The following is a 26025-nucleotide window of genomic DNA, read 5'->3' on the forward strand; positions in this document are numbered from 1 at the left end:
GAAAAACAAAATTTTGCCTTGATTTGCAAATTGAGCATTTAGCAAATAGAATATTTATTCATCAGTCAACTTATACAGGAAAAAATTTGAAAAGATTTTATATGGACAAAGAACATCCATTAAATATTCCAATGGAAGTCCGTTCATTGGATATAAAGAAAGATATATTTCGACCTCAAGAAGATAATGAAGAACTTTTTGGTCCTGAAGTACCATATCTTAGTGCAATTGATGCACTTATGTATCTTGCTAATAATACAAGACCATATATTGCATTTTCAGTAAATTTATTAACTAGATATAGTTCTTCTCCTACAAAAAGACATTGGAAAGGAATTAAGTATATACTCCGTTATCTCTGAGGAACAATCGATATGGGTTTGTTTTATTCAAATAAATAAAATTTTGATCTAGTTGGTTATGCAGATTCTGGATATTTATCTGATTCACACAAAACTAGATCTCAAACAGGTTATCTGTTCATATGTGGAGGAATTGCTATATCATGACGATCAGTGAAACAGACTATAATAGCCACTTCCTCAAATCATGCTGATATTCTTGCAATTCACGAGGCTAGTCGAGAATGTGTATGGCTAAAGTCAATGACTCAACACATTAGCCATACACATTTGTGAAATGTGTGGCTTGTCTTCTAATAAAAATCTTCTAACAATATTATATGAAGACAACACAGCTTGCATAGCCCAAATCAAAGGAGGATATATTAAAGGAGATAGAACAAAACATATTTCACCAAAATTTTTCTACACTCATGATCTCGAAGAAAATGGTGACATTACTGTACAATAAATTGGTTCAAAGGATAACCTAACACACTTATTTACAAAGACATTACCAACCACAACTTTTGAAAAATTAATGCGTAACATTGGAATGCGGTGACTCAGAGATCTTAAGTGGTGTTTTCATGCGGTGACTCAGAAATGTGTACTCTTTTCCCTTCACTAGGTTTTTTCCCATTGGGTTTTTCCTAGTAAGGTTTTAACGAGACATATTTCATATATATATATATGGGCATTTAATGGGAAGTATTATGAATATTATAATAATAAATAGATGCTCATTGCTTAGTTTCCCAAAAGTCACGTGTCACCCGTCATGTTGTCCATGTGTCTTGTAATTATTCATGCTTGGTGTCCATGTAAGTCCACATCCTCCTTGCCACTTTACCTATAAATAGTGGTATTTGATGGATGTTAAAATCACACATACATTGGTGAGAATTTCACTTTAAAATTCCACTAGTTTTCATATATATTATCCAATTTTATAATTTTAGTTATTTTATGTTATATTATATTCTATATATTTAATATTATTATATTATATCTTCTCTATATCCATGTTCCCGTTGTGCTCCTCAAATTCACAACACGAACCATTAATTTTGAAATTTTGAAATGGAGACACCATATTATTAAAATTATTATTTTAATTCTAATTCTAATTAAATAAAAGATGTTAATTCTAAAAAAAAGGAATAATAGTAATATAAAAACAAAACATGTTTTTCTTCTGATGTTTGAAAATTTGTCATTGTAGAATAATTTTTTAGTGGAGTAAATATGTTCATTACTAATTTCACCGTTCAATTCAAATATATTTCAATTGGTTTAAATTTATAAATTTAAAAAATAATAAAAAATCAAGGATTGTTCGACAAGAAAATAAAAAGAAAACATTCATATACAGTAGGACGTTAGTATGATAAACGTATGGAGACATGAATTAGAAACGTAAAATAATTTGTTCATGGAAAAAAAATTATACTTGAATCATAAATCGCAAATGTCTATGACTAAGTAATAATGTTCACATCAATGTTATGTACGTGTGAAAATAAATGCATAGCAATGAGTATGTATATTACAAATCATTCCCCAACATGTAAACAAAATTTAAAATATAAAATATAGACTTCGAACATAAAACTAACGAACCTGAAACTAATTAGTTTGGCCCTATAAAGATAAAGTGAAGGAGGAACTCATATATAAATAGAAGAATAGTGAGAGGGGGTTGGTAAGGGGAGTTGGTGCCTAAACTCAATTAATTTAAACAATGAATTCATAGGGTCAAATCAATATTAACTCAACAAAGAGTGATAACTCAATATTACGAAAACCAAATAGGGTCAACCCAGTACTAATAGGTGATTGGGCATAAAGTAATGACAATAGACATTATTGAATGAAATCATAAAAACAACCTAAGAAATCACAAACGAATGAAACAAAAAAACAAAAGACCTCGGATATGTTACGGCTCTTTTCAAATAAAGAAATCCAACTCCAATCAACTAAATCAACATAAAGAACATTCTAGGATCCAGTTTGAATTCCAATATAAGCAGTGATTAAGATAAGTAAAAATACATCAAAAATCAGCCCACAAACAAAGTGAGAAGACAAATTTTCAATCCAACTCAAATATTTAAAAACAAATTTTGGAACATAAGTAACATTAAAAAACGAAGTAATCATCATCAGCCTCAGAAAAAGAATAGACAACAAATTTATTGTTGGGTGGATTGAACTCTCCCCACCAAGCTCCAAATAATATGGTCAGTAATCCCTTCCAAGAATTTAATTGCAAATCGAAGTTCAGAGACTTATAGAAAAGAAAAAAGCAAGGGAAGGCCCTGATTTATAAGAAAAAAGCAAGGGGAGACCATGGTTTATTATTGGAGCAGCTAGACGAAAACATACCACATTTTCAAATGAAGTTATTTATTTATCTTGGAGATTTTATTTGAACTAAATGAAATGATCGCTTGAACTATAGTTGTGGTGGAATTAGAATTTAAGGTTAACGAAGATAATTAAATTTTTAAAATTTTGGGTGAGAGATTTTCAATGTAGTCACAAACTCATGATGGTTTGAGATCAAGTTTGAAAAAGCACTAGTTTATTTCCTAAGGTTTTCCCTAAGATTTTACTCAATTGGTTTGGGAGTTTAGTAGTTAAGGTGTGAAAATTTTTACTTAAACTAAAATATTGGTCAACCGAATTTAATGTCTATTTCACCTTCTACGAAGTATTTTTAGGAGCTAAGAAATTAAATCTATATTTCTATAACTAATGTGAACTTAGATGATTAAAACAACACAACCCATTATTCTAAAGGTTTTGCTTTATACCTAGAGTCAAAAACCTAAAGTATCATTCCTCTAGATTGCATTTATGAAAAACAAATTTTTATCTAACCTTTCCAGTATTAAACTCAACCTTTTGATTATTAATCTAGGTGATCAATATAAAATAATAATAGAAAATAAAGTCAATAAAAGCAAGTCATATTATGGGACAAAATGTATTAAAATTACTTTATTTACATGATAAATTTTGGTTGATCTCCTCCTATAGAGCACTCAAATTTTTAAATTCCAAAAGAGAACTTAGGTCATGGTAAAATAAAAAAAGCACAAGACAATATGTAAAATGAATTTGATGATAGAAAATAAAGAAGGGAATAGATACTTGTTTAACGAACTCAACGTGAACCAAAAATACTTGTTCTAATGTAAAGTAGAAAGCTAAAAAATAATGAACAACTAGAAGAAAAATGTAAAAAATAAGTTAAACTAAATGTTAATGAAACTATAGAACTAGAAGTGAAGAAAGAAAAGTGAAGAATCGAAAATAAAAGAAAGACCATATATAGTAGAATAGAAAGACAAGTAATCAAAACTGAAGAGAATAAACTACTGAATCATTTCCTCAATCAATCAATTCAACGATTGCGAATGAGAAGTGCAGACACCTGAAATCAGTCGATAGGGATGAATCGAATAAAATTATAACAGCTTGATTTTATGAAAAGAATGCAAAAGAGAAAAAAAAAATCAATTTTCTCCTCTGTGAATCAATGATTTCTAGAGTGTATAAGCCACCTTTTGACAGCCTCAAAAGTTTATGGTTTCTTCTAAACTAGCTGGACAAGAAAATCATCATCCATCAAGGCTGAAATCAATGAAAATTCCTTTTAGAAAATAGCCAAATCTGCCAATTTTCTACAGTACTGGACAGGTGATTTTGCGATAAACATCAAATTCCCTTCTAGCTCCACGAAGCTCTATAAGGTGTGCAAGGCCTTCAAGGGGACCACGGTCAAACCCAAAATTAAACTTTGTTGTTGGAGAATTTTCGATGACCTCATTTATAGTCTATAATAGCCTAAATTAAAACAAACTAAATTTGGAAACTTACGCCCAAAAAAATATTGCAAAAAATACATATTTACCATGCTTGTGTAAAAAATACATTTACGATTCTTAATTGCTAGTCATCAGTCACCGGGCCATCGACTCAATCGCAGGAGATAGGTGGTGGTCGGCAGTAGTTGTTGGCAGGGCTGGTGGCTAGTTGTAGTAGCCTAGTAGGTGATGGTCGCTGGTGGTTGTTGATAGTCGCCCGTGTGGGCAATCATTGTCATCAGTAATGAGCAACAACGGCCACCAACTGTATTTTCCAGCACAACGACCATGGAGAAGTGAAATAATGTGTGCATATTTTGGTTATTTTCATGTATCATGAAACAGACACTCATAAACACTTTTCCTAAACTTTCGATTCAAATGTTTCTTCAGACTAACTTATTTTTCAAACATACATTAACAAAAAAGAAAAAGGTGTTCTAGATCCTCCAGATGCCTTTCATAAAAAAAAATTACAAAGGTAATTCAAATCATCAAGCTCCTTCTAAAAAACCATCTTCCATTGAGGATTGAAGTTGGGTTATAGATCCTCCATAACCCAACAGGTAAGGTAATTATACAACTTAACTTTGGGAGAGAGAGAGAAGGCTCCACAAAGAGAACCACCAACAGACCGTCTTCATTCAACACAGTAATAATACCATCTAATGCCTCCTTGGAGACCAAAAAAGAGTAAGACCAACCCATGCTTAAAGAACTCAAAAGCACAATGACCAAGATTAAAGCATTTCTTGGTAGCTTTACCAAAAAAAAAAAAAGGCATTTCTTGGTAGCGAAGAGGCAGAGACTACATTAGGTGTCTTGAGGTCGATGCTTTCATGGAAACAAACACTCGTTGAAGCATTCCTGATGTATTTGGCTCCAAACGATACAAGGGTAAAACAGAGTTCTTCACTTGTGAAGAAACATGATGGCCACTCTTAAAGACACATGGTCACTTCAGACAAAGATGTATGTACAGTACAGATTGCTAGCATGATCGAGTAAACATACCACTGGCTACATACCTCACTAAGAAACCATAGAAAATTCTTTTGTAACTATAGTTTAACGATAACCATAAACAAGGCCTAAGGCCAACAATAGCTAGAGAGAGTTCATATGCATGGCTTGTAAAAGTGACCATTCAGGACTACTTTCAGAATTACTATTACAAGATTACAAGGCTTGGTTGATGTTAGAAAACTTCACCATACATCCGACAGGGTATAAAGACTCGTTGAAGCGCATTGAGATATAGGAAATCTTACAGCTAACCAGAACTGAGGGTAAAATTATGGTTCTGCACAATCTAAAATTAACAGAGCTGTGATAGAAAGGTGCTCTTCAAGTCTTCATGCTATACAAACATGTTTTCTTGTGTAATTTTACGAAAGTCGGAGTGCTCCTAATCTGAAATATAACTCAAGGTGAAGAAACCTTGAACATTGAGATCAACTGACGATATTTCAAGTTTTAAAACCAAATACATTCCTCGTTTCAGCCAAAGAAACATATGCATTGCAGATCATGCATACCATGGACAAACCCCAGATCATTAAAATAAAAAATAAAAAAAAGATGGCGAAGTAAAAGGGAAAGGAAATTATGTTTCTTTATAAAAAAAAAAAAAAAGAAATCATCCAATTTCACTGGGTATAGAATCCTTGCTTGAAACATTGGAGCCTATCCAGTGTTAAGTTAAATTGCCAGTAACATTCATGTGATTTAAGAAATTAAATATTGGCTATATTACAAAGCTTTGCTCCAGATATAACGGCTGATGAGAAATTCAAAACTTTAAGCAATAATCATGAAAGAAACTATGAGAAACTAATTTTTTTTGCTTGTACCTGATTGGTGACAGAGCAACTACACGCTCATCTAAAGTCCAAAATTGCACACCTGCACAAATTCCATATCACTGTCCACATATTTGGTCCAAAAACCTTTATACTGGTTCATGGCAATATCGAGCCAAGGTTTCATGTTTCCGTTGTAATGAATGACTGCAGCATTGTTGATAGCATCCATGCTTATACTGGGATTATAACCAAGACCAAGAACATGCCAAGATCTGTCCAGTGACTTTGTTTTTGAGTAGAAGGTGATTAGACCAGGTGGAAGCGTTCCCCCACTCCATAAAGATCCGTCCTCATTCTAAAAAAAAGTTCAGGGGAAAATCTAGTTAGTTCTCCAACTAAATCAAAAGCTTATATCACTTTCAGAAACATGATAAAGATAAGGAAAATAGAAACAATGAGATAGACAAGCAATGAAATCTCCATGTGGTAGCATAAATTGTATAAGTTCTTAGAAGTATAAAGAGGCAACTAAAATTATTCTTTCGAAACCAGATACTAACCAAATTCTGCCAATAATTGTATTCCTCCGTACATTTCTCACTTTTCCAAGCATCAAGATCAAATATATTTATCCCATAAGACCAGGCACATGCCTTGGGATTTAACTTCTCCTTAATTAGAGGGTTTGAGAAATTCAAATAATGAGTGAATCGATGGAAGGACCCAAAGCAAGTCTCAACTGCACCATTTACCCTCCCGTCTAAATCTATCTTCCACAATCCTGTTAAGTCTTTCTGAACAACTACATCATCTTCCAAGAAAACAATTTTCTGCAACTTAGGAAACATTTCAGGCAAGTAAAACCGAAGGTGATTCAGCAGGGATGTATCCTTAGGGTTCTTAAATTTTACTGAGTTGTCAGAAGAAGGCTTTTGTGAGTTCACCAACTCCTGTTGCCTTAACAATGGCACATATGATGAGTTCAAGAATGTAAAATCTCCCACAGCCTTTATTTCAATATGAGCTCCTCTTTCCACCGGTCTCATCTTAAACCAGACCTTCATTGCTGCAAGATTCATCCTATCTGTTACAATATGAAAAACATGTTTCCATGGTTCTTCAGCATTCATCACCACGGATCTCACCACAACAGATACAGCAATGATGTTATCCGAGAAAATTGCATAATGATACAGACTTGGATCCTCAAACTCAGCCTTAGGCTCATCTTCTGTATACTTCTCTGGATGCGAAATCTTCTCCTCCACAAGCCTCATAGATAAACAATGCAAACTTTTTGGTATTGACCTTGCAGCAATGGAGCTTGCAAATGCCCCGTTCTTCTTTGCCTTAATAAGCAACTCATTAACCGCGAAAATTGTGTCTTTCAACTTCTGAATTTTCAACTGATTATCATAATTCTCTTTTGACTCCACAATCATCATCCTTGCAGTCTTCACTCTATCCTTCACCTCCTTCTCAAATTGCCTCAACACATCCTCATCTAGAGGACCCGTCGATTCAAACAACGTCCCATGGTAATTTGGTTTCATCTGAATATCTGCGAAATTTTGAGCTAAATCATCAAACATCTTTAATTGCTTAGACATCTCAAGCTTGAGCTTTCTAGCATATGCAGCATAAGCATTAACAAGGGTGATGTGATCACTCGCTTGCTTATATATCAAATCTAAACGAGTTTTCAATGGATCAGAATTCAGAGTCAAAAACGTTCTGCGCACATAAGCATTTCCTGTGGTAGGAAGGGCCTGCATCAAAACGTCCAAAAAAAAAAAAAAAAACAATCAAGCCATTTCCAGCGGAAGAAAAAACCAACCTCCACTGATTCCGTTTCTCAACCAATGAGATAAAAACGCTGAATAAATCAGTTCGATCGAGACATTACAAACTGGGTCTCATTGGCAATCAAGATTACGAAGTGGGGTTCTACTAAATCCAGTTCCAGACATAGCTAAGTTAAATTCGACTCAATTAAAGAGAGAAAATCAAACAAATGAGTGCAGAAATAAGGAAGAAGGGCTGAGGGAATTACAGAATCGTGATGCGGCGTGGACGGATTCGTGGTGAAGATGACTGAAAGAGTGGCAATGAAGAGAAGAGAAAACAGAGCCGAAATGAAGATCCGGTAAGAGAAGAAGCTCCGGGGGTTAAACCCACCAAAATTTGACGCTCCTCGGCTTCCCCGGACGGCAACCGCCATTGCTGAAGCACCTCAACTGAAGCGAATTCAGCTTGAATCTGTAAAGGAAGGAAGCTTAAACGAAAAATGGAGAACAAGATCTGAAATCTGAAATTGTTGAATCAAGTGAGAAAAGATCAAAAGATTTTGTTGGCCAATTTCTTAAATTATTCAGATTTATGTGGAATTTTATTATTGCTATTAAATTTCTCCTTTTATCTTTTCGTCGGTGAGAGTGAGATTTATGGAAGTAGCCAAAATAAAGATATCCTTGTTTTTGCCTTAATGCGAGTAGACAGAAGGACGAGGTCTATCATGCTCTAAAACTTTGAAAGTCATGCTTGGATTTCTAAGATGAATTTTGGCCCATTTTCATTTCTTTTTTTTTTCCTTTTTCATTTTATTTCTTTACTTGTGTTATAGTAATTCTGATTTATGTTCATTTTAAAATAGCTTAAATTGAAATTTAATCTGGTTAGGATTTAATTATTATAAATTGATAAAAAATATATATATATATATATATATATATCATATATAATCTCTATTATTTGATAAACCCTAGAAACTATTTATAAAGAATTTATCATATGTAAGAACTAAATTCAAACTTTCACCAAACTATAAATGCTAAAGTAATGATTTAACCTTTTTTAAACTACATGCATTCTTATTATTTGTATGAACTAGCTTAACAAGTTTTAAGAGATTAATAACTCCTTTTAAATGCTCAAACTCTTACTCTAGTAGAAAGTTATTTAATGAAGTCGTTATGATTGTTGGTTTCATCCAATAACTATTATATGCAAGTTTAAAATTTGTTTGTCCTCTTAGCGATCATAATTTTTAAATTCTCCGTCGGATATTTAATGGCTTGAAATTGTTAGAAGTCAATAGAACACAAAATGTATTGTTATTATGCTCGACTTATTATTGATAGTGTTGGCATGCAATTAGCAGAAACAACTAGAATCATTAAGCAATCTAATTAAGTAAATTTGAGTAATCAAGCATGCAATTCATTAGGGTTTCAAAAAAGAAAAAAACATATCTTTTGAAGAAGCTATCTTCAAATTCTCCTCCAATCTAGTTCGAGTCTCCATCCAAATGCTTGATGACAAATAAGAGATCTTCTTTACCATCCTCTAGACCCTTAGATTGGAATATGGATTCCAAGATGGGACTTAATTGTTCGGAGTTATGGAGAGATTTTCTAGTTTTTCTTCTCAAAGTGTTGAAGAACACTTCTTCCACATTTTTTCAAGAAAAAACCACTATGCATCATCCTTAATCTCAGCCCATTTTGAACTATTTTGTTCAACCAACTCATGCAAATTGGATTGAAAGTGATATTGACACCTAAGCTCAACAATTTGAGAGGGAATTTTGTGTCATATGTGGGGTAATCCCACTTAAATTCATTTTCCAATTTAAATGAATTTGTTTAAAACAAAATTAATTTTTATTAGTTCTGAAACCAAATTAATTTAATAATTAAGATTATATAAAATTCTTTTAATTTTATTGAAAATTAATTCTATATATAAAAAAATAAAATTAATTCTCAATAATTAATTAATTAATTTAATATCAAATATTAAATTAATACAATACACCAATTCAAAATACATAAATCATTATTTATGTATTTAATATTTAAATCGAATTTAAATATTATCCAATCCTCCAATTTCGTTTAATTCAATCATTAAACGTTTAATTATATCGAATATAGTTAATAATTCCCATAATTTGAATTTGAACATTTCAAATTCCCTCATCATTCTATTCTTAAGGTTTAGTCCGTTTGTAAGCTAGTAAGGGACCTACAGATCATGGGCTCCAACAATTCGAGGTTAATTGTTTAAACTCTTTAAACCAAATTAATCAACATTCGTTAACTAACGGGCCACTCCACTAAAGTCTAGTAGTTGCACTCCCCTCACTATAAATATATTTTTGTCCACATGATTTAACCGTAATTAGTAAGTCGACCCATCACAGGTTGTTCATGATAACGACTAGGTCAATTGTTATTTTATCCCCAAGATTACATCTTGCTCCTTAAGTCCTACTGATCCTCTAATGAACAAATTGATTTGTGATTCAATCACCAAACTGAAACCCTCTAGGACCAATGAGAGGGGAGGCCCTTGTTCAAGACCTGAAACTAGTACTTAAGATAACAACCTCTCTACTAACCTTAAAAGCTGGTAAGAGTAAATTCCATCTTGCACCCTATGTCCCAAGCTATCTACCCAGTCTTACCCCTAAAATGGAATGCTTATTGAGCCGGCGTTGTTGAGCCAACCCTCACTTATGCAAATCTAAGGATAATCCCGAAAAAATAAGAGTTCAAAGTTAGCTCAGGATTAAGGTCTAGTTACCTAGGTCATCAATTTGAAATAGTCAGTCTTAAACAGTAAACAGCGTTATAAAGTAAAAGCGACTTATACAAACTCTTCTCACTCGCATGTTTCCACATGAACAATTCAAGATCATATTGTTTGTACCAAATATAAAGCGGGTCATATCCGATAGTGTTACCAGAATAAGGTACCCAACCTTATTTGTATACGATAGACTGTTGTGGCTATCTACTCGAACTTGATCCAATTTATGTCTCTACATAAAGCCCAAGTATTTATGTAACAGTCATGTATCTTAGTTTATTGGATTTAGTGCAATTTACATATTCAATAACCATTTTATTGCAAATAGAATATGTTTAATGTCTATAAACTGTGAGTTTTAAGACATACAACCCAACAATTATTAGTTTTGAGATTTATTTTGATGCTTTCATGTAGTTATTATTTTATAACAATCGAGTCACTCCAGCCAAAATGTTGATCAAATGAAAAATAAGAATATTTGGAGCCAAAAGAAGAAATTTGGAGTATTAGGGTTACATCAACGAGTGTTGCAGCAAGAAATCTTTAGAGGATAGCACTGAGACATTACAACGATGCCATTTTCATAACTTTAAGACATCGAGTCTTGAAGCTACAATTGGGCTTCTATAAGTTCTTCTTTTCTAACCAAATTTGAGTGAGTTATTGGGGGTCCCAATTTTGATTTCCACTTAGTCTAGAGGGTATAAGACATATTCTTTAGAGTCAAAGAAGATATTCAAGTTCCAGATATGAAAGTATGGTTAAGAAAGGTTTAAAATGTATCAATAAGGTGCTGAAGGGATCAAATGCTTCGATCTCATAGCAGAAGCGATGGAATCACTTCTTATCAGAATTAAAACATACTAAAATAGTAAAAACGATTAAGCATAAAGGGAACGTACCTTTGTAGATGTGAAGCTCCAACAAGATGCTCCTCCAAATAATCTTCTCCTTCACAAGATCTTCCTCGTTATGACTCTGGCAAAGATCAGATTTGAAGAAATCTCCTTTGAAAAATGTTAAAAAAAACTAGAGAGATCTAGAGAACTTTTCTCTAAGTTTTTGGGAGCTTATTCTAAGAATTCCTTTGCAGAATAATGGTAGAGATGTATAGTCCATGAGGACTCCATACGACCCTTTAAATACAACTTAGTTAGGTTAAATCTAATCTCATTAGGATAAACCTATTTATAATTAACCATTTTAATATCTCATAATAAAATGATTAAATACTTGAATCATATTCAAATAAATTAATTCTCTCATTATCTCTTTAATTTGAATCTCATTCAAATCAAATAATTAATTATCTAGATCATAATCGAATAAATTAATTCTCCATGTTATATAGTTGTAATTTGAATCACATTCAAATAAACTTTATAATAATATATCTTAATATATCAATAATTTTATTGATTATATTTAATATAATTAATATATTTTCCTTAATAAATTTGAACGTTTCAAATATTTCTTTCAAAATATTTAATCCTTATCCGTGGTGAGCAAGCAAGGGGACCTTATGGACCTACAAATTATAATCTTCAATAATCCAAGATTAATTAACTACTCTTTATTTAATTAACCTTCATTCATATATAGGGCAAGTACTATAGACCTATAATTGCATTCTTTTATTCATTGCAGGACAAGTTGCATCCATGGATATAATCATTATAAACAAACTGATCATTCACAAATTGTTCTTAAATATAGCAAGGTCAAAAGCCTGTTTTATAATTACCACTATCTTCTTAAGTATCATTGATCCTCTAATGAAAATTTTGTTTATGATCTAACCATAAACTAAGTCCCTCTTGAAGAGATTGAATCTTGTGTGGAAGCATACGAACGTTGGAATCATTGAATTTGTTTCGAATTTACAGAATAACAGAGAAAACATACATCAAAACGTGTCTGAAGTTAATACAAATAGATGAGAGACTTACCCTTCAAGAATTTCTTAAATAGTTTCTTCTCTCTGCGAATTCCCATAAATACCATGAATTTCAAACGAACACCAACGTTACCATTGGAATTGACACAACCACTTGGCTAACTTGCTATTCTTTGGCCAAAATTTGGATTGCGAGATCCAAGACCTTTTTGGAAAGGGGGAATAAAAGAATTTAGAGAATGATTTTTCTTCTTTTGTTCTTGAGAGAATTAGAGATGGTTCATATCTTGTTTTTTTCAAAACAACTCATCTCATAATTTAAGAGAAAGAGAAATGAGGAGGTGGAGGGTTCCAGTAATCCCGCTACATTCTAAAATATAACTTCTATTTAATGGTTATTTATTTAATTAATTATATTACATATATTAGAATTAGAGATGATCCATATATTATTTTTTTCAAAACAACTCATCTCATAATTTAAGAGAAAGAGAAAGGAGGAGGTGGAAGTTCCAGTAACCCCTCCACATTCTAAAAAATAACTTCTGTTTGAGAGTTAATTAATTAATTAATATATTAAATTATATAATAATATATATAATATAATTAAATAATTAATCAATCAACTATTAATTAATTTAAATTAAATATTATATATTTAATTTATTTAATATATTAAACCATATTTAATATATAATTAAATAAATAATTGAAAGAGTAAAGAACATGCAAGCGGATCAATTAGAATCTAAAGCACTCTAATTACATTAATTTTATGGATTAAGCGTGCTTGTTCAAAACCGAAAAATAGAGTTTGAAGAACAAACCTTGATGTAGCTCAAAATTGAAGCAATCTTCTGGTTGTTTTTTTTTATCATGAACACTTTGTGGACTACTACTATAGTCTTCTCCGCTATTCTTCAGCCTTAGAAGGGATTGTGGGATCCAAAATCACAAAATTATGATGAATTGAAGGTGAAATTGGAATTTGAGAGAGATTTAATTATGGAGCTTTGAGAGAAATATTAACCAACCCTAATCTCTGCATTTGATCCTCTATTCATAGAGAGAATCATGCAATTGAATTTAATCTCACAGTGAACCAAGTATGAGTTTAATTAGTGGGAATTGAGATGTTTGAAGGAGGTTCAATGGGAAAAGCCCTCAACCTCCTAAAATTCATCTAATTTTGAATTTCTAAAAATTTAATTTTAAATGAATTTTTCTTAATTTTAAATAAATTAATTCATATAATTAATATTAAATAAAATTAATTTTATATAATTAATTATAATAATTTAATTAACAATATTAATTTAATATCAAATATTAAATTAATAATTAACACCAATCTCAATCATGAATCTCTATTCATGTGCACAATATTTAAATCATATTAAAATATTTCCAAGTCTCCATATTTTTTAATTCATAATTAAATGATAAGATATTAAGTATATGAATATAATTAACGCTTACTTCCTACACAGAATTTAAACGATTCAAATTTTTTTATCACATTGTTATAAGGTTTAGTCTGATATGAGTTAGTAGGGGGACCTAATGGACTTATAGATCATGAGCTCTAATGATCTGAGATTAACCGGCTAAACTCTTTAACCTAGTTAACCAACCTTCATTGACTACCGAGACACTCCACTATAGCCCAGTAGTTGCAATCTCCTCACTATAGATATATTTTTGTCCCCTCGATATAACCATAATTAATAAGTCGATCCTTCATAAGTTGTTCGTAATTACAACTGAGTCAAAATTACCGTTTTACCTATATAAGTTGTTCCTTAAGTCCCGCTGATCCTCTAATGTATAACTTGTTTGTGATCCAACCACCAAACCGAGTCCCTCTCGAGCCAATGAAAGGGTGGGGTTCGTTTTTCAAGACCCGAAGTCAGCACTTAAGAGAACAATCTATCTACTATCCCTAGAATCAAGTAGGAGTGAATTCCATCTTGCAAGACTATGTCCCTAGTTATCTACTTGGTCTTATTCCTAAAATGGTAGGCTTATCGAGTTAACGAACTCGGGTCACTCTCACCCGTGTGGATTAAAAGAGAATCCTAAATAAACAAGAGTTCATCATATTAAAATAGTCATTTTTAATAGTAGACGACATTATAAAGTAAAAGTGATTATTTCACGATTCGGTCTTATGTAAACTCATTGCACAGGACGCCTCCACTCACATGTCTTCACATGAATGATTCATCAGGATCACATCGTTTGTATCAAATACAAAATGGACCATATCCATAGTGTCCCCAGGATAAGCCCAGGATAAGGTATACAATCTTATCCCTATATTATAGACCGTTTTGGCTATTACCCGAACTTGATCCACTTTTATGTCTCCACATATAGTTCAAGTATCAATGCTATAGTCAGGGTTTCTTAAATGCAATTCATATATTCAATAATATCTTCATTGAATAAACCTTAATAAACTTTATTGTAAAATAGAATATGTTTAATGTTTACAAACCACGAGCTTTAGGACATAAAACCCAACAATAATTAATTAATTATATCATATATTTAATTAACTATGCATTTGAATTATATGAAAATGCATATCTCTCATAACCTATAATTTTTATAAAATCTCATTCATATAATTAATATTTGAATCTTATTCAAATATATGTCTCTCTTATATTATATGATTTAATTTTGAATCTCATTCAAAATTAACATTTTGTTTTAGAATATATCCATATACATTATATTAATGATATCTTATATATTCTCTTATTCAATTTGAACAATTCAATTGTTCCAAAACTAATTGATCATTGCCTCTTAATGAGCTAGTAAAGAGACCTAATAGCCTACAAATTAAATGTGTCAATGACACGAAATTAAATTAACTAAACTCTTTAATTAAATTAATCAATATTCATTACCTATGCAAAACCCTCTCGGACCAATAAGAGGGAGGGTCCAATTGAGGGACCAATGAGAGGGAGGGTCCAATTGTAAACCCTTTGTTCAAGACCCAGATTCTACTTACGGAACTTCATCTTGTATAAATCGTTCATATAGGAAACAAATCTACCAAATGGTAGGCATATTGAGTCAACAACACAAACCGCTCACAGGCCACTCTTTGGTTTAGGGCATAGTTAAAAAAAACATCTTAAACATATTTAATTAGTATACTAGGATTAGTTACTTAACTTAGTATACAATCCTTAAAACCAATTTCCAATTGGATTTCACCTAAATATATGTATACATATTTTTTCCTCTTAAATTCTTAATATCTTTTTAAAATTCCAAATCTTCTTGGAATTAAACTCCCAACTCCTTGGCAAATAAGTTTAAATTTAATTGTCTCCAAATCACTTGAACTATCTCAAATACATCCAAAATTTTCAAACTTATATAAATTGAAATAAATTCCTACCAATTGAATTTAAATTGAATTATCTTAACCCAAAATTCAATTTTTGTCTCCAAGCTCAAAATAATATCCAAATAATTTAAGATAATTAAATTAAAAATTAACTCAAAATTTGGGTTGTTACAAGGGTTTTCTATTCCTTTCTAAAACCGTGGGTTCTCTCTTTTCCTTTCTCACCTGTTTTTTATTTTATATATAATTTCACTTTAACTATTAGTTAATTAATTAAATAAAAAATATTAATTTAATAAAAAATAATATAAATATTTATTTTTATAAATTAATAATAATCTATTAAAATATTTACTTAACTTATTTTTACAATAAAATTTTATTAAATGAATGGAATTATTTGTTTATACAAATTAATACTAGCCAAAATATCTTAAACATATTTAATTAGTATACTAGGATTAGTTTTTTTTTTTTTTTTTTTTTTAGAATATGTGATATTATTATACAACAACAAGAAGGATCCCATAGCCCGGGATTAAGGCATTAAAGCAACAAAGCACAAGCAAAGACAGGGCAACAAAACCAAAACAAAGCTAACAAGATAAGATGCAAAGACAGCGCAACCAAACCAAAACAAAACCAACACATAGATGCAAACTCGCAAACCATCAGGAAGAAAGGCAGATAAAAGAACCCAAAACCCTACAAACTAGGGGCTATAGAAAAACAGAGAACAACGTGAAGTTCAAAAGGAAAAAAACACCGTACACACACTAGATAAGACCAAGAAGGTCAACCCACTAGGAAGTAGCACGAGCACGAACAGTAGAGACTATAAAGTGAACCAAAGCAGACACCAACCTCGGTCGACCTCCATGTAGCCGCTGATTACGCTTCTGCCAGATGTAGTATATGGACGCACATCAGAAAACACGGAACAACTTACTACGCACCCCCTTATCCGACCCCACACGGTATAACCAACTCAACTCTACATCCCAACCAACCACCCGATGCGTCAAACCCAACTGACGCAACACACTAGACCACACCTCTCTCCCAAACCCACACTCAAAAAATAAATGATCCCGCGACTCCACACTTCCCCCACACGGAAGACAACCCCCTCTGACAACACACCCCAACTCCTCAACCAATCCCGCGTACCCACCTGTCCCTAACTACTAACCACGCACAGAAGAAGTGATGCAGAATACCATCCCCTGCCCACAAAATACCAGCCCAAGACACCCTAGGACGACGAGGACGTATACTCTCCCAAGCACTAAGGATAGAAAATCGACCACTAGCATCCGGCACCCAAACTCAATAATCCTCTCCCCTCACCCTAGGCCCCACTGCCTGGATAAGACCCCAGATCTCAACCAGCTCCTAAGACACTGTAGGCCACCTCCAACCTCCCTCACCATCCAAGAACTCCGACAACCGTACTTTCAAACTACTCATTGCATCATGAACCACCGTAGACCCACATGAATCCAAAATCGCGCCCCCCGGCAGCCAAGGATCCCACTAAACAAAACAAGACTGTCATCGCTAATCATCAAATGAACCAAATGATTGAATCTATCTCTACTTCGCAAGATAGCCCTCAAACATCAAAACCTCCCAACCTCACTCCGAACAGCCCACCACGACCGCCCACACAAAACATACTCCTCCACCCACGCCACCTATAGTGACCCCGATTTAATTAAGAGAAGCCAGAGCAGCTTCATAATAGCAGCCTGGTTCCAAGAGGCCACATGCTTCACACCCAACCCCTCTTCTCCCAACGACAAGCACACCTCATCCTACGCCACCCGTGCACCGCCTCGACTCACCATACTACCCTTCCATAAATAACTACATAACAGACGATCAACCTCATGAGTTACACACGCAGACAACACGAATATGCTACACCAAAAAATCTGAAAGGACTGTAAAACAGACCTAACAAGTTGCAATCTCCCAGCAAAGGAGAGGGAACTCACTGCTCAGCTTCTAATATGAGTTGTAATCCTCTGTATTAAAGGCACACAATCCACAACCCTCAACCAACCCGCCAATGAAGGTAAACCCAGATACCTAACAGGCAACGAACCAAGAGAGACACCCATATACGCAGCTAGTTCCTTCGCCTCCCCAGATTTTACACCCGCAACAAACATGGAACTCTTCCCAACATTTGTAACTAACCCAGACAGCTCTGCAAACTCTGTCAATACCTACCTCACAAACTCCAAAGAATCTCTCTCAGCTGCATAGAAAATCATCAAATTGTCTGCAAAAACCAAATGAGTTAGGCCCTAGCGCTCACACCGATCATGGAACCTAAACCACACAGGAGGTTTATTCAATAACCTAGACAAGACCTCCATCACCATCACAAATAAAAAAGGGGACAACGGATCCCCCTGTCTCAACCCCTTCCTACCAGGAAAAACCCTTCAAGAGAACCATTAATCATCACAGAGAACTTAGGCGAAGTAACACAAGCCCTCACCCAACTAACAAACTGAAGGGGCGTACCTATAGCCAATAACACCCCAAACAGAAAATCTCAATTCACCGAATCGTAAGCCTTCTGAAGGTCTACCTTTAACACACAACGCGGCTTCCCTCTGCCCTCCTTATATCTCCCCACGAGCTCTTGACACAATAAAATGTTATCGAAAATCGACCTACCCAGAACAAACGCAGATTGATTACCACTGATGAAATCAAGCAACTACAACTGCAATCTCTCAGCTAAGATCCTCGAGATACACTTATACACAACATTGCAACATGAAATAGGACGAAACTCCTCCATAGTTCAGCTCCTCGCCTCTTAAGGATGAGAGTAATAGCAGTAGAATTAACTCCACCAGGCAGGTAACATGTCTAAAAAAAATTCAGCACAGCGTCACAGAAATCATCCCCAACCATACTTCAAGCAGCTCTGTAAAAATCCACTAAAAACCTATCAGGCCCAGGAGCCTTCCCAGAATTCATCAAGAATAAAGCCTTCTGAATCTCCTCTCGACTCACTTGGCCGACCAAGTGCCTCCACCCCCTCCTCAGGCTAACTAAACTGCACAATATCCCCAATTCGGGCAGTAAGATCCCTATACCCCACATGCTGAGCCCCTAAGCAACCCCGAAAGACTTCTATCGCTACCCCTGCCACCCTATCATACTCCTTCTGGCTAGTGCCCCCAACATCCATGACCGTAAATAAACCACTGCAGCTATGACGAGAACGAACACAACAATGAAAAAAAGTTGTGTTCATATCACCTAACTCCTGCTACCTGACCCTGGCTTTCTGCCGGAGCGATGCCTCCTCCAATCTCGCCACTGACCACAACACCTCAGTGGCCCGAGCTGCCTCCACACACACCGACTCTGAATCAGGATTCCTTTCTACAGCAGCCTGAGCAACCTCCATAACCTGCCTAGCCACCTATACCTCATCAGTTAACACAGAGACACACCTACCAAATGATGCACGAAAAACTCGCTTCACTGCCTTTAAATTTCTGACAAAACTAACCATAGGAGACACATCCTCAGACCTTCCCTACACTGACCTGATAGTGTCAAGAAAACCCTCTGCCTCCGCCCAATGAGAAAAATAACAAAAACGTAGGAGGCGACCTACTCCTCATCTCCCCTGTAGAAATCAGAAGAGGGCTATGATCAGAAATCCCCCACTGACCAACCCTAACCTTCGAATACGGAAAAGCTACCTTCCATGCCTCATTGGACAAGCATCGATCCAAGCGGTGCAAAATACCATTCCCCTAAAGTTTACTAGTCCAAGTAAACCAGTTACCTGTCACACCCAACTCAACCAGATCTGCCTCCAATAACACCTCATCAAACTCCTCCATCTCCCTCAAGCTAGGGCAACCACCAAAATCCTCTAAACTATTACAAATAACATTAAAATCCCCCAAAACAACTCCAGGAAGCTGCCACGAGGCACACACATCAATCAATTGAGACCACAAGTTCCTCCTCTCGCTCATGTGATTAGAGGCATACACAGCACCAATATGTACCTTAGCACTGGATACAATATCCACTAAGGTTCCAGAAATGAATTGATCCCCACTGATATCAATGGGAAAAGCATAGACACTCTTTCGCTACATCACCCAAATCCTCCCAACTCCCTGCACACTATAACTATACATACAACTCCAGGCATCACCAAACCTACTCATCACCATACCAAATTTCTCATGTCGAACCCTCGTCTCAAGCAAACAACAGAAAGTAATAGAGGAGGAAGCCAGTGATGGAATACGAGATATACATAGCAGAATTGGGACCTAATTACACTCTAATTGCTTCTAAATTAAAGGGAAAATAGAATGCAATTGAAGGAAAAATAATGAATTAAAAGTGTAGAGATGCTACCTTTGAAGCTCCCGAAAGCCGCTTTTCCTCGTTGAATCTCAAACCAAACTCTTTTGGACCACCACTAGAGTTGACCTACTATCCTTTGGACTCAGAACCGAGTTGTGGGACCCGGTGGATGAAAAGAACCGAGAGAGAGAAATGAGATGAAAATAAGGAATGGAATTTTGAGTAGGTTTGGGTGTTTCTTTTGTTTTTCACAAAGTTGTAATTTTCCAGCCCAAATATCAAAAAACTAATTTTCAAAATGGCAAAAGTCTTTTAACTAAATTGAAAAGCCCAATTTATAGAAAAAAGGCATGCAACAATTGCATGAAAAAACTTCACAAAATCCCAACACCTAGAATCCACTCACTTAGTGGGCTTAATGTCTCCACTATAAGCCAACACCTAGCCCACTATTTTGTTAATGGAATTATCCAACAAAAGTTTGGATTTTCCCACTAACTATAGTCAAAGGGCAAAATAGTCATTTGGTCAAAGTCAAACTTTGATAAAAAGTCAACATTTTGACTTTTTATGATTTTATCCGTATTGACTAATTTTGACCTTTCGAGCATGAATCCGCATTCATTTTTTCGAAATTCAAATCACATTTGAATATAAGGTCAGTAAAATTTTGACTTTTCAAAGTCAAAAAACAACTCTTTGACTTTTTACAACTTTGACCATTTCCATTATTTCCGAGCTTTCGAATATGAACATATTCATAATCCTAACTTTGTCAATATTTTCAAACCAACTCTATTTTTGTCAAAAAAAAAAAAAATTAAAATAACACATTATTTAAAAAAATTCTAAACATTAATAACACTTTATTAATGATCGGTCAAATGTTACATTTACTATCTACGAGTTTAGGACATAAAACCCAACATGGGCGATTCAGACCATTCTCACTCATACAAATCGAAGATAAGTCCTCATAGAAACAAGTTCACAACTCACTTAGAGTTAAGACCGAGACACATATGATCATCCTATGAAATATTAACCTCTTTCATTTATAGAGTTACAAAGAGAAATTAACTATATTTTGTGGTCCAGTCTTATACAAACTTTTTCTATAAGATACTCCTACTCACATGTCTCCACATGAACAATTTGGACCAAACCATTTGTAACAATTACAAAGTCGATCGTATTCATGATCCACCTGTATGTCAAATACATACTGTCCAAGATTACATCTAATAATCTTGAAATTTTACTGTTGTGGATGATTTAATGTTGCATTTTAATAATTAAAATAAATAATTATTTTAATAACTAATTAACCACGAGACTTTTGAGCACAAATCCCAACAAGTGCACCTTCCTTTTTACTGTAATGGATGTTTTATTTGACATTTAATAGCATTAGACCCAGAAACCAATAAGCTAACATCGAAGGTTATCATCTGTAGTTTAAACATGTATGTAGAGACATACATGTGGATTATGTTTAAGTGATAACCTAAATGGTCTGTAGTAGATGGATAAAGTTGGATACCTTATCCTGTAACACTACGAATGCAGCCTGATAAAGTTGGATAAGTGCTACAAATGATCTGATCTAGATCATTCACGTGGAGACATGTCAGCGGATGTATTCTATACAAAGGAGTTTGTATAAGAACGGACCATGAAATGACTAGTCTCATTATATAACGTTGTTCATAATAGAGGCTTACATTTCACCATGATGACCATAGTTGACATGGCCTGGATCCTGAGTGAGTTGTGAACTCCTGCCCATGAAGGCGGTCCTCTGACTCAATTAAGCCTACCATTTTGGAAATGTCTGATTGGGGAGTGGGGAATATAGCTACACAAGAAGGAATTTACTCCTTCCCCAATGTCGGGGTAAGTAGATAAATTGCTCCATTAAGAGTTGATTTTGGGGCTTGAACAATGTGCGCCACACCCTTTCCTGGCCCGAGAGGGGTTTGGTCATAGTTGGACTATGACTTATTGTTCATTAGAGGGATCCGTGGTACTTAATGAGTTAGATGTAACTACAGGGGCAAAACGATAATTTCGACCTAGTTGTACTTATGAGAAATTTGTAAAGGGTCATCGTGCTATTGACTGGTTATATTCAATGGACATAGAAATATATCTATAGTGCGAAGAATGCAACTGTCGGTCTTTAGTAGAATGCTCGATAGTTAACGGATGTTGAATAATTTAATTAGAGAAGTTTAATTAATTATTCAAGTGTCATTGGAGTTTCAATCTACAAGTTCATGAGGTCCCTTCTGCGGCTCAACAAAGATTAAATGAGAATCAATTTTGGATTAATTTTAATTATTCAAATTAATTGAGGGAATGAATTAATTATATGTGATACAATTAATTTAATTTAATTATATATGATATAATTAATATAATATATTCGATATATTATAATATAAAGTTTATTTGAGAGGAAATAAATATTTGAATGTGATTCAAATATTAATTATGTGAATTGGATTCATATAATTAAATTTAATATAAATGAGATTTATATTAAATACAATTGATGAGAGAATTAAAAGTATAGGTTATATTGTATATGAAACAATATTAAACTATAGTGTATATGTTATATATGATATAATACATAGATTTATATATATATATATATTATGTATGTATGTATGTATGTATGTATGATTTAAATTAATTAATTATTATTAATTAATTTTAATTTTATTTTTGAATTTTAAAGGGAGGGAAATAACTTCCCTTCCCTTAATTCTCTCTATAACATATGATCATGGGTAGTTGGTTTTGGGTGTGAGATTGTCTTCTTCATAGAAGTTCTTGATCTCTCTGGGAAAGTGATACAGAAAAATCCTAAAATCTCTCCCTTTCCTCGTAATCACTCCCTCTCTCCCAAAATTCACAAAGCCCACACAACTCCTGTGATTCTCATCCCAAGAGTATACAGAAGGCTCCAATTGGTGGTAGTGATTTTTTATTATCCGTGTTTTTTTCGTGACAGATCCGAAGAAGTGAATTCACGTGAAGAAAGGGTCTTCAAAGATTAGGGTTTCTTAATCCTTGATTTTCCTTTTCTCGATTTAATTTTTGGCATGTTGTAAATTTAGTTTTTTGCATAATTTTGATTATGTAATTTTGCATTATGTGAAAAATAAAAAATTGGGACGATCCACGTTTCTGCTCAAGGCCTTCATAGGTTCCTTCAGGAGCTCCCTAGTAGTGTGGCCCTCACCAGACAGGAGAGAGGGGTCTGCGTGTGCGGCTGAAGGGAAGAAGAAGAGGAAGGTGAATTTTTTTCCTTTAGTGCACACTTCCCGAGACACCGATATATAATTTTTTTTTAACCAAAACCCCAATCTTACTTTCTCAAAACAACCATTTTCCCTAAAAGAAAACTCACCTTCCTCTTCTTCTTTGCGGTGATCGTGTTCGTAAATATTCACCCGAGAAGGATCGTCGCAACTTGGTCAGCGTAACATGGTGGGCGCATCTGGGTGAAAGGCTAATTAATCACGATGGGAGAGAAAGCTGATGACAGTCAAATCCGAATTAAGTTGACAGCTGATAACGATCACAAATACATTCAGCTTTTCGGTGACAATTATTCGGCGCATCAGTCAGGAATTAAAGCCATCCCATCTGTACAATCATGAGAGAGAAACTGCCTTTCACCCTGGATGCTCTATAAATACCGAAGGCATCCTTCAGAAAAGGGGTTAACAGTTTAGCAGTTCGAAATTTCATACTTCAGTTCGCTCGTCTTTGTGCATAATTTTCCTTTTATTTTAAGGCAGAGCAAGAGAAGAGTGGTGACGCTGGAGATTGCTCAGGGCAACTCAAGAGAGAACTTTAAGGTGAAGAAGCAGAGAGAGGGCCGACTCTCGCGAGAGCGAGATAATCTTTTGAGCACGAGTAGAAAATAGTGTAAAAGCCCGGACAATAAGAGATTGCTACTAGACCCTTTATTCTGTAAAAGCCCGGACAATAAGAGATTGCTACTAGACCCTTTATTCTATACTTGCATTGTTATTTTGTACTTCATCTTTATATTTATACAATGGAAGTTCTATTTTTACATCTGTTCACTCTCTTAGCACGCATGAGTAGCTAAACTAGTCGAATGGGTTGAGAAAAACTAAGCTAACATGACCTAAGAAGTTCATTGCTTGCGATTGTCTTGTTTTATGTTGTGCTAAATACCATTTAGAGATCCTCGAGAGAGAGTCTAAAGAAAGAACCTAATGACTCGAGAGAGCTAGGTTAGAATCTGGACTCGAGAGAGCAAGATTAAAACTGTATAAACAAGAGATAGGGACTTAGAGATAAGCTCTGTTTATCAACCTGCATCGCATGCATCCTAGAGATGGGAATGATATTATGTGGTCGCCTTATTTGTGTGTGTGTCATTTCATCATTGCATAAATAACAATAGAGGCTTATGTGTGGGTCTTATAGACTTAGCGCATATATCGCATGCGTTTTAGTCTTAGAAGTCGTGGCATTCGCACCGAGAGGTTGTTTAATGTTGTATGTATGTTGCATGATCGCATAGCATGAACGCATCCTAGGAAGTGTTAGCCGAAACCTTTCTCAACCCGTTCACCGCATACTCATTGCATTTTCTGTTTATCAACTCTTTTCAAACTCCGTCGCATTTGTTTATTTTTCATTAACGCAAACAACAACCCCAACACTTTATTTATTTATCCGGTTACCGCAAAATTTTCATAAAAATTACCAACGCAACCTGTTTTCACAAGTCTCTGAGTTTGACCTTGGACTTACCAAGAAACTCAATGGAATTTACACTTGGATTCCGCTGAGGAAACTTGAGTGCACAACGCAATTTCACCGTCGCATATCATCCATAATTCACTTCATAAAAATCAAGCATCATGTAGTATGAATAAGCAAGTGGGAGATAGTAGAAGACTATCGTATAGCTGGGTACTTGTCGTTTAAAAAAAGGTACACGATCGTGTAAGTTTAGCTAAGCAATCATCTATTGAATGGTAAGCAATCGTTTAGGTCTGCTCGGCGCGTTAAGCGATCGTATAGAAAAGTAAGGAATCATTTAAAAATCGCGGATGATCGTTTAGTGCGCGGGTGTGCGATCGTTTAGGAAGATGGACACTATTGTATAGGCTCTCAACGCTATGCGATCATATACTTTCATACCGTGAGCAATTTTTCTGCGTGTCTTTCAAAATGAAAACAATTTTCATTTTATTCTTTAGTTACAAGAACTAAATTCGAACTTCCCACTTTCACATGATTTCGGAGAATTACTCAACCAATTATCTCATAATCTCCTAATTAATTAAATAATGAATATAATCATATTATATTCTTAACCTAAAGTTGATATCACATATTTACTATAGTGTTTTCTCCTCTACATGATATAAATCATATTTATATCCAATTTCCTCCAAAATAATGTATCTCATACATTTAGTCAATTATATCATATATAATTAACCAGTTCAATTATATCATATATAATCAAACTCCCTCTTGTCAATTTGAACATTTCAAATTGACCCAAAAACTGATTTTCAAATTTATCCAAGCTACCAAGGGGACCTTATGGACCTATGGCTCGAAGCTCTAATGGTACGTGAATCTAACTAAACTCTTTAGCCACGAGATCCACCATCCGTTAACTGCTAGACATTCCACTAAGGACCAACAACTGAACTCTTCTTACCACAGATATATTTTTGTGTCCATCGGATATAACCAA

General features: G+C 34.3%; 1 protein-coding gene across 3 annotated transcripts; it reads right to left on the bottom strand.

Annotated features, from left to right (window-relative positions):
• Positions 1-762: 762 nt before the first annotated feature.
• GAUT9 (galacturonosyltransferase 9) lies at positions 763-8725 on the bottom strand. 3 transcript variants are annotated; one of them, XM_090309354.1, is made up of 4 exons: positions 8078-8725; positions 6585-7793; positions 6073-6379; positions 763-1194 (listed from the first exon to the last, which is right to left on the bottom strand). In XM_090309354.1, exons 1-3 carry the CDS (start codon positions 8243-8245, stop codon positions 6104-6106), a joined length of 1653 nt encoding a protein of 550 aa, XP_090165480.1. In that variant the 5' UTR covers positions 8246-8725; the 3' UTR covers positions 763-1194; positions 6073-6103. The 3 variants fall into 3 exon arrangements, with proteins under 3 accessions (XP_090165480.1, XP_090165482.1, XP_038898218.1); XM_090309356.1 differs by lacking the exon at positions 763-1194 and adding an exon at positions 3667-4484; XM_039042290.2 differs by lacking the exon at positions 763-1194 and having other exon boundaries at positions 5816-6379.
• Between the last annotated feature and the right edge of the window lie 17300 nt (positions 8726-26025).

The sequence above is a fragment of the Benincasa hispida genome, chromosome 1 (assembly GCF_027475165.1).
Source record: "Benincasa hispida cultivar pf3 chromosome 1, pf3_genome.v1.1, whole genome shotgun sequence".
Lineage (NCBI taxonomy): Eukaryota > Viridiplantae > Streptophyta > Magnoliopsida > Cucurbitales > Cucurbitaceae > Benincasa > Benincasa hispida.